Here is an 11,174-nt window from a genome sequence, read left to right as displayed (position 1 = left end):
CCTTAATGCATTAAGAAAAAAATAATAATTTTCACACTAACATGAACAACAAGAAAGTCTAATGAGATTCATATGATAACACTTATGACTTTATCACTAATAAGTAATAAATATAAATAAGATCAACTATTTCCAATGAGTTTGAAATTGATTAAACAAAGCAAACAAAATAGGGAGGATGGTAAAAAAAATCATGAAATATGCTCTAAACCTCTTCAATACATGTAGGACCCCATAATGGCATGCTTGGTTCCATTGAATTAATCAATGAAACTAAAAAAGAATTAGATGCAAAACAATAAGAATGAAATGGCAGGCCTGGTTCCAAACTTTCAGCTATTGCTAACACCTTAAAATAATAAAAATAACTACTATGTCTAGATATGCAAAATATGATAAGATCAACAAAAAAATACTTAATACTCAAAAACACTTAATGCATGTATAATCAAATACCAAAAGTATGGCTTAGGAAGCATTCATTTGCACTTAGAAATTCCATTGTGGAAAAATAACTATTTCTTATTTTATCTTAGAAAATTTGTGTGTGTGGGGGGGGGGGACTCAAGTGGAGAGTTCCTAAACCCAAAACCAAAAATAGATTACTCTTAAACCAAAAACAATACAAAACTAAAATGTTTGAAATGATAGAGGAGAGATTGGAATGACAGAGGAGAGAAGAAATTCCTAAACGAGCAAGGAGTCTACCGCTGGATAAAGAGAGAGAAAGAGATGAGATAGATAACCATCGGAGAGACTGGAGAGTGTTGTCGGTCGCTAGATAACACTAGAACAATGGAATGATGGTCACCATCACTATTCGCTAAAGAGAGACGAGAGAAAAGAACTAGAGAGATACCACCGCCGAAGAGAAACCATCGCCAGAAGTACTGTTGGAGTTCGAGGAATACCACTGTCGGAGAGAAACCTTCTTCTTTGTTTGATTGTTGGAGGGAGCGGTGGAGGTGTACTGACATAGAGCACTAGGTCTACAAAGAAAATTTGGGAGAGAACTTCAAATGAATGAACAAACCATTTGATTCAAAGGTTTTGTCCATATTCGGTTTGTACTATATATGGACTATTCATATTTGGACCGGTCTGCATCCATATCATTTTTAGGACTGTCTAGTTTATGCATATCACTTTTGATTTGGACGGTGTCCAACCTGAAACCGGTCCATTGACACCCCTATTAAGGTGAATATTTTTCATGTTGGGACGAGTGCTACCATACATACATGATAGACTCTCTCATTGCAGAGGAAGTAGATGAAAGGAAAAATTTTAAATCTTTAGAATATATCCTTTGTGATTCTGATTCAAATTCTAAATTTTTGTTTTATCCTGTTAATGATGTTTCTAATGTTTCCTCTCTTTCAATTGACATGCAAGATAAGCAGAAGAAGTTTTGGCAATCACGCTTTGAGGAGTTGCCACGTAAGAGAAACCAGGCGAAGCCATCTTCTATGGAGACACCAAAAGTAGAGTTATCCCCACTCCTTGAAGGATTGAAACATGCATTTTTGAGACCAAGTGATACCTTTCCTGTTATAATATCTTTTAAACTTAGTGCTGAGCAGGATGAGAAATTGATAAATCTGTTAAGAGAATATAAATTTGCACTAGGTTGTACCATAGCTGGCATTAATGTTATAAGGCTACTGATATGTTCCCATAGGATTCATTTAGAAGAAGGAACTACCCCACATCGAGACCCCCAAAGAATATTGAACCCAGTAATGAAAGAAGTTGTTAAAAAGGATGTCTTAAAATTGTTAGACGCAGGAATATATCCTATATTTGACTATAAATGGGTTAGTCCTACAAAGGTTGTGCCAAAGAAATTAGGGGTCACAGTAGTTGAAAATGAGGAAGGAGTTCTTTTTCCTACTAGGGTAGTGACTGGATGGCACATGTGTATTGACTATAGGAAACTTAACGCGACCACCCGGAAATACTATTTTCCATTGCCATTTATTGACCAAATCTTAGAATGTGTGGCTGGTCATCCTTTCTATTGCTTTCTTGATGGTTATTCAGGTTATTATCAGATTGAGATAGCTTTAGAAGACCAAGATAAGACTACTTTTACATGCCTTTTTGGTACTTATGCTTTCCGTAGGATGCCATTTGGTTTATGTAATTTAAAAGCTACCTTTCAACATTGCATGCTTAGTGTGTTTTCTGATATGGTTGAAAAATGCATAGAAGCTTTTATGGATGATTTGACTCTTTTTCGCGATTCTTTTTATTCATGCTTACTTAACTAGAAAGCGGTTTTGACAATGTGTGAAGAAAAAAGACTTGTGCTTAACTAAGAGAAATGCCATTTCATGGTGTCTTCAAGTATTCAAAGGAAGTTACAGTTGTCAAAGATAGAAAAACTGAGGAACGATGCATATAATAATTCTAGGATCTACAAAGCTAAACTAATAGTGGCTCATGATAAACAAATCCTAAGGAAGAACTTTGAGCCAAACCAACTTTATGATTCCCATTTGCATCTCTACCCATGAAAGCTGAGAGCTAGATGGACATGTCCATTTGTGGTGAAGTGAGTCTTTCCCAACGGTACTGTTGAGATTGAGTATCCAACCAATGGGAGATTTTCCTAAGTTAATGGACAATGGTTGAAGCATTATGTGGAGAGGGTAGACCAACCTGAGGAGATCACTCTTGTAGATCTAGTCTACAATGCTTATTCAAGTTCTATCTTTCTACACTACCATTTTATTTTTTCTTTTATTTTATTTGTTTTAGTTTTTCTTTTATTAGTTTTTATGTTTCTTTCTTCTAGTTGATAAATTTGTAGGTCTAGTCTCAGTTCATCGTTCAGGTGTCCTCTATCCTTTGTTTTATTATTTCTTTTATTTTTTTGCTAGTGATGATACTGTCTCATTTAGGTTGGAGGTGGTAGCATTGCATGCACATTTTTTATATATATTCTTCTTGTGTGAAAGAGAGACAATCAACACTTTGCTTATTGTTTTTATTCTAGTAGTTTTTGTATGAATAAATTTACATTGTATGCCTGAGAAGCTTGGATTGGATTTTCTACTTTTTTATCTAGGTATGGTTTCAAAATTGTTTGGTTTTAAGTCACTTTTTCTCTCTTGATTATCAAAGAATAACTTCTGAAAACTTTTGGCGCACAATACTAAGCTTTGTGGTTAGATGGATGTTCAATATATATAGCTAACAGAATTGTTATGTTTAAGCGCACATTTTTCTAGACTCACATATCTTTTGTGAGTGAGTGGAGAGTTGAGGAATTAACTTATGAACTTTCATTAATCTGTTGAATTGGTTAGTTATTGTTTAGAGTGGCATTACTTGGTTTGATGAGTGTTTGGATGATAAGCTGAAGGATGATATTAGTCAATTTCCAAAAAAAAAAAAAAAAAGAAAAAGAAAAAAAAAGGAGAGCTAGTTGGTGTTATGTTATGTGAAGCATTTGGAATAACAAGTATAAATATTAGTTATGTGAGAAACTCTGCACTTTCCCTACTTTTGTTAAAGGGGGGGGGGGGGGGGGAGAAGACTCAGTAGAATAAAGTCTTCCATCAATTCAGAAGACAAACTTCTTTTCTTAGGGAATAGTCTTTCCCACTAGGCTCGATTTCTATTTGTATTGCTCTCATATTTGACAGATAGAAATATTGAAGCTGGTTTATGGTAAGAATGGTGGAGCTCTAAACAGCTAATTTTCCTTTCTTTTAATCAATGATCGTTTGTTTGTTTGTCCATAAATTTGGCTTTTTCTTTGAGAGATTATCTGATTTCCAACTCCATGAGAGAAATTCCTTGCCTTAAAATAGTTTACCTGTAAGGATATAGAGTTGAGGCTTTTACTTTGATTAATTCTCAAGGCTATATGTGTTGCGGTTTGTGGTATGGAGTTTTTGCTTAGTTCACACACATTCACTTTTGGAAGTTATAACTGAAGTAATCTTGATAGCATCTGTGGCCTTTTTCGACCTTTTTGCTTGAAATGCCTAGGTGGTTTTGCTAGATTCCCATTTAAGTTAATCACCATTCTTTGTCTTTTCGTTTGTGCTTAAATTGCTAGGGACTAGCAATAAGCTGGTTGGGGGTTGTGACGAAAGCATGAAAATGTATTTCTAAAGTGTGCTCAACAATTGACATTTGTAAAATTAAGAGTTTAAAAGTAATATTTTTTCATAATAATTTTATAAATGTTAATTTTATTATTTGTGCAATTTTTATGCTGGAAGAATTAATAATTGAATGGAGGAAAGCCTAAACATAGGTCCAAGAAACCCAAGCCCAAGTTTCATGACCCAAGTATGAGCGCTGATTCGTTTCCCATTTTACTTTGAAAAGGGTTTGGTATTTTGGGCATATCTTTCTCTACACTTGTCAAAATTCAATGATTCTTGAAGATGTGAACACTTAATAAATAGGGCTACAATTCATATGTTAATAAATTTTTCTAAATCAATCTCTATCAAGGCAAAAATTGGGGGATAAGATGCAGGTCTGGGCTAAGCAGATTGAGAAGTCTGACTGCACAATAAAAAGGAAAAATCTGACAAAAAGGGGGGACGACTTCTAAAGGTTATTTTGGCATTATTTTCTCAGTCTTTCGCAAAAGAGAAGAGGGGAGAATGACGTCTAAGTGCGACTAAAACTTCAACAAGGCTAGAGAGAATCTTTACCGATGAGTTTTACTTGTATTTTACTTTGATTCCTTTATTTAATTTTGTTATTGAGAGGTTTCTTTTATTAATTTTTTTTTATTTTAAAAACCCAGAAGTTATATTCTTCAATTTTCATATAAGATTAGCTATGCTCTTTTTATGTGCAATTTGCTAGAAAGTTATTGATTGGATGAATTTATTTTATGGGTTGATCATTTACTGCAATACTGTCAGTTGAATATATTGTCGTTTTTGGATAGCTTGTAAGAATATGTCATTATGTTCTTCATTGAAAATTAATTTTCTCAGAGCAAATACTTTTGTTCTTAACTTTGGCTTTTAAAGTTATATTTTCTAATATCTTGTTTGGGATGTGAAACTTGCAATTGAGTAATAAATAGGAATCAAAATTGAGAACAATTGAACAAATCGATCAAGTGAATCTTGAAGCATTGTTTATCACAATACTACTTGTCATCCTTTAATTATTGTTACTTTTATTCAAAGATTTTTATTCTTATTTTTAGAAAATCATTTTCTTTTAGGTTATTTACACATAGTGATAACTCTTTTAGTTGGTTTAATCAGCTTCTATGTGGATCCGACACCTAAAACTGCACTTCAACAACCGCTTAGCCAAGGGTAATAATTTTGGGCGAGACACAAAGATCCAAATAAATGCCAATCCATTATTCGTTCACATGGGAATATCTCCCTTTTCATTCATAGGGAGATGTTCCCACTACACGGTGAAAGTGTTTCGTGGGTGTAGATGTGGGAAAAGTAGTTGATAGCTGATCAAGAGCCTATATATCAAGTATGATGCAAAACTTAGGGTATAAAAGTTGATTAAGAGTTGAAAATGCTACTTCAATTGTAAGAGTTAAAAATGTTAGATTCCTTAGACATATTTATAATATCCGTACTATATATAAAAGTGTGAATGAAATGTGAAACTTTTTTTAGACTAAAATTACCCTATACTTTTTTTGTTTAAAAAAGGGTACAAAAGTTGTTTTATTATAACTTTAATGGTAACTTGAATGATACTAAAATGCCTATATTTGTGTATTTAATCCTTCTCTATTTGTAAGATTTGAAAAATGTTACTTCGATTATTGCTTTCCACATTATTTATTCCCCTCTCATTAAGTCTTATACTTAAGGTATTAAATCCCATTTTCTCTTACTAAATCCTATTATTTAAGCTATTTTTCACTAATAAATGCTAATAGTTAGATCTATGTCAATATTTTTAATAATATAAACTTGTATATTTTAAAAATGAATAAAAAAAAATCATTTTTTTTATCAAAGTGTTGGCTAAGAAATTCAACCATCCGAATCAAATTGATCAAATTAAGAAATCATAGTTAGGTAATAAAATTTTAAAAATAGAAATAAAAATAAAAATTACAGAAATGTAGAAAAAAATTAGACACATTTGTGATATTTTTATTAAGAAAATTTAAAAATAAGTGTAATAAAAGAATTATTTGTATTAATAATAAAAATGAAATACATAATTTGAAACTAACCAAAAATGAAATATATAAAGTAATAATAAATAGGTTAATTTTTGGGTTAAATGTGTTAACCTTTAATGTCCTAAATAATTAATAACATGTAAAAATACAAAAAAATGAAAAAATACATTAATTTTGCAATAATGTTAACATTTAACTAAATTACTCATTTTTTAATATAGTCCTTATTTAATTGTAAGGTTAAATTGTATTTTTTTATACTTAACACAACAAACACTACTTTTCAATAACAACGGGATTTAAATCCGTGTCTTTGCTGGGATTGAACTACTATTTTTTAGCTCATTCAATTCTCTTTATTTAAATCTTATATATTTTTTTTATAAATAAACAAAAGAAAAAAAAAGATAGACCCAAAAGAGAAAACACTAAAAAAAAAAGAGTTTAGCTAAGTAGTTAGGCCTTTTATTGAAACTTGAAAACAATGTTTTCGAACTGTTGTTTACCTAGACGATCAAATTGTTTGGCTTGAGAACTATCCAGGAAACCTGATCTGTTTTACACCAAACCCAGTCCTTGGCAAAAACTTGTTTAATTGGTAAATGAATTTGACCCAAGCAGTTGAACCGTCAACCCATTCTGCGGTTTTTGGCCATTTTTTTTATTTTGTAATTATGTTGTCATAATGGATTATTCATTCGAACCAAATGCTCAAACTATCAACCCAAAAACCAATGACCTGAATGATTATGATTCTAAGTCATTTTTTAAAAACATTGCTTGAAACTTCACGGTTCTATTTGGTTATCATATATTTGGATGAGGTGGTTATATATTTAGGTTTGGATTTTCCAATATGCATTTGATTAATAATAATAAAGCAAGAAATATGAAAGGGAAAAACAAAAAGAATATAAGATTTGTAGAAAATTATGGATATGTTATTATTATTATTATTATTATCGTCTAGAATTGCCATGTGCAAAGCATGTGACACTTACTAGTATTTAAAAATGTGAATGTAGTGTAGACTCCCATTTTCTCCTATTAAATCCTATATTTTTAAGTTCATTTTCACTAATAAATGCTACCAATTAGATCTATGTCAATATTTTTGATAGTATAAATCCGTGTATTTTAAAATTGACTAAAAAATAATTCCATTCTTTTTCTAAGTGGTGGTTAAGCAATTCAATCATTTGAATTAAATTGGTCAATCTACAAAGTCATAGTTAGGTAATAAAAATTTTAAAATATAAATAAACATAGAAAATTACAAAAATTGTAGAAAAAGTAGACACATTAGTGTAATCAAATTAAAAAATAAGTGTAATAAACAATAATTATTTTTTTTGATAATGAAAATGAAATACATAATTTAGAACTAGCCAAAATGAAATATAAAAATTGATAATAAATGGTTCAAGTTTTGGGTTAAATGTATTAAACTTTAACGTCATAAATAAATAATAAAATACAAAAAAATGCATACATCTTGCAAAAAAAAATGAAACATTTAGACACATGTATACTATCATATATTTATCATGTTAAACAAAAAGTATGTGTAAAATACCAGAATTAGTTTTACACACAAAAGTACAAAAAAAAACTATAGTAAAAATTGAGCACATCTATAATTCTATATTTACAATGCTATTAAAAATATGAATAAGATTATGGAATTTTATTTTAACTAAAATACTCATTTTTTAATTTAGTCCCTATTTAATTGTGAGGTTTAAATTATAAATTAGAGTACTACTTTTCACCACATTCAATTCACTCTATTTTAAATCTTACATTTTTTGATAAATAAATGAACAAGAAAAGATACGCAAAAAATAAAACATTACAAAATGAAGAATCTAGCCAAGCAGTAGGGGTGCAAATGGATTAGATCATGATCCGATCCAATCATTTTTGTCGAATTCAGATATCCCAAGTTCATATCTTCGAATTGGATCGGGTTGGATAATATGATCCAATTGGATACTAGATCCGATATAAAATTATGAAACTTTCTCTTGACTAAAATATTCATTGAGTTTAATTCCTATTTAATTGTAATGTTTAAATTGTAAATTGTACAATTACTTTTTACCTCATTCAATTCCCTCTATTTAAATCTTACATTTGTTTTGATAAATGAACAAAAGAAAAAAAGATACACGAAAAAAGAGAAAACACTACAAAAAGAAGAGTCTAGACAAGTAGGTAGGCATGTTAATGATACTTAAAACTTTACACATCGATTCTATTATCACATATTTGGATGAGTTGTTTATGTAATCAGATTTTGGATTTTGCAATCTGCATCTCATTAATAATAAAAAACAAAAAATTTAAAATACATAGAATTTATAAAAAATTGAATATATCATCATCATCATCATCATCATCATCTAGAATTGCCACGTGCATGCTTACTAGTGTATTTGAAAAATTCCAACCACAAGGAATCCTTAAAAGAGGTTTTAACCTTAGAGAGTGATGAACCTCCTATAACTTTTTTTCTCCAAGAGGATTGGTGGTGGTGCTTCTCCTATTGCCCATTCAACCATAGAAAATTAAAAAAAAAATAAAAGAAAAAACATTTCAATTCTATGAAGAACACCCTTCAGTGTAGCTATAGCTGTCACAAGATGTATTGGTACAGTACTAAGCACACGCCTAATCAAAACAAGCTTACCCCTGGCTGATAAGCATTTGCTTTTCCACTCAGTTAATTTGGAGTAAATCTTTTCTATCAGCCCTGAGAGATGGATGGATTTCAATCTACCTTTAGAGGTTGGCACCCATATAGACAAAAGGTGATTCTCTATGGCTAAAGTCTCCTGTTCAACTCCCAAGACCTCCCTTCTTGGGAGTTGTACATTTGTAAACCAAAACGACCCTAAAAAAGAAAAAAAAAGGTAAACATGAACATTCAAAGTTGATAAGAATATATTATAAGTTGAGGGAGGGAAGAAGTTAATTTACCAAAATACCCACGTGAAAACCATCTATAAATAAAAATTGCAACAAATAAACCAAAAAACTTATAAAGAAACCTAGAAGTATAACAAATGCAACATGCAATTAATATCAATTAAATTAATAACAAATGAAAATCGAAAAAATGCCTAAATTGCCATTAAAATTAGGTAATTTGGGGATTTAACAAAGTTTCAAAGGTCACATGTAATGTAACTGATGAATGCTATTGCAGGGAGGCTTTCTGTATAATGAAATTACCACTATCCCAAAATACAGGTGGTAATCTACCCTTTAAGGTAATAACCCTGCATTTTTTTTTTTTAAATTTGTTGTATTTGGCTTTACAATTTTAAAAGAAGAATAAAAAAAAAGGGAGATTGACTGTTTAGCCCATCTCAAAATTCTTAACCCCATTATACAGGTGGGATGAATCCTAACCATTGATTGATACCAAATCCATGAATAGTATACGAAGAAAAAGGTAGGGGTAGCTTGCGGATAAAGATAAAGAAAATGTACCACACTCAATTTGCTGTAATCAGTTTGATTGTTATGTAAGAAAGTGACAGATGGCCATTGGATTAAGTACACTTGAGCTCAATCTAGTAATAGCCACTTGTAAAGCACATCCTATTTATGAAATTGTCATTAATTTACAGTCAGGATTCATCTCTTTGTACGATAGGACTAAAAAATTTTCACTTGGATTGATCAGTCTTTTTCCCTTAAAATATTAATTCATGAAAACAGCCCCGACCAAATGCTATTTTTCGGCCTCAGGGTTTGATTTGATCATTAAAATAGCTAATAGACTAGGTGGATACCCTCTGTTAATGCTCAGAAAAAAAAAAAACTAAACGCATCCTAAGCCGTTGCGTAGACTGGCTGCTATTCCTCTCTCAACAATAAAGATTTGTCTAAAAACAGTTGGAAATGACGACCTCGCAATTCTCTTAAAATCGATGGGTTTCTTTTTTCTACATGTCGAATACTTGAATGCTTGAATCTTCTATTTCTCTCGACAATTACCAAAAAAAAGAAAAAAGAAAAAAAATCTTTCGACCGAGACGGAATAACGTGTTCTGGGACTGGGACTGAGACGTGGCTGTTGAACGGAGAAACTCCCTCCTCCACCCTTCTCTCTTGGAAACTTATCCTGCTTTCTCTGCAAACGAGAAATTGAGAGTCGAGACATTTCCCTCTTTTCCTCTTTCCATCGGTGTTCTTCTTCGATCACCGAAAAAGTTCGATCCAACTGAAGAAGGATGTTGGAGGATCAGGTCGCATTCTTGTTGCAGAAATACCTTGGCAATTATGTGCAAGGTCTAAGCAAAGAAGCTCTGAAGATCAGCGTTTGGCGAGGTTCGTTCTCCATTTCTCTTGTTACTTGTGTTTTCTTTCCCTCTCCATCAATTCTATGCATAGGTCTTTCTTTAAGCTCGTAAAATTTGCTTAGTTGATCAGTTCGTTTTGTCAATATCATTTGACATAAAAAAGAGGATTTTGAACTTTGTTTTGTGTTGGGAGTATTCGAAAGATGAATTGACACGATAATTCAATCAAGCACTGAAGCTTACTTATTTTAGAAAAACAAGAGTGAGTTAATCAGTTCTTCTAGGCAATAATCAATTCCAAAGTCCAAACCGATTTCATTTGTCTCACACGGTATAGTAACTTCAGTAGGTTCTACTGTTTGTTTTCTTTACCATGAGTTTGTATGGCAATTACAGAATGTGGCGGTGCTTGGTTTAGATGACTCATTTGGCATGCAGCCTACTATTGATGGTTCTGCCTTCGTATCTTCGACTGACTCTAAAAATAAAGCCAACATTAAGAACGCTAATAATAGTGGGGAAGATAAAGATAACATGGTCTTTGATTATTGCAAAAAGCCCCGACATACTTGGAAAATTGCTCCAAGTTGAATGGAATTTCCTCCTTGATTCAAGAAGGATAACCAGTAACAAAAGTCAAATGAAAATGTTGCTGCTTCTACTGGAGATCTAGATAGATCTAAACCTATTGGAAATTCTAGTAACTAATC

General features: G+C 31.5%; 1 protein-coding gene across 3 annotated transcripts in view; it reads left to right on the top strand.

The window, feature by feature from the left end:
- The first annotated feature begins 10,081 nt into the window (after positions 1 to 10,081).
- LOC148880646 (pleckstrin homology (PH) domain-containing protein) overlaps positions 10,082 to 11,174 on the top strand; it is a 172,320-nt gene continuing 171,227 nt past the window's right edge. For all 3 annotated transcript variants that reach the window (XR_016104620.1, XM_088962621.1, XM_088962620.1), the window contains exon 1: positions 10,082 to 10,492. Coding sequence is in view for 2 of the 3 variants with exons in the window: in XM_088962621.1 (XP_088818747.1) it covers positions 10,396 to 10,492 (97 nt within the window). In the remaining variant the exon portion in view is untranslated. The remainder of the gene's footprint in view (positions 10,493 to 11,174) is intronic.

This window comes from Nelumbo lutea, chromosome 1 (assembly GCF_056320005.1).
Source record: "Nelumbo lutea isolate HS-2025 chromosome 1, American lotus-T2T, whole genome shotgun sequence".
NCBI lineage: Eukaryota > Viridiplantae > Streptophyta > Magnoliopsida > Proteales > Nelumbonaceae > Nelumbo > Nelumbo lutea.
Note: the sequence above shows the minus strand (reverse complement) of the source record. Positions and strands in the feature narration are given on the sequence as shown.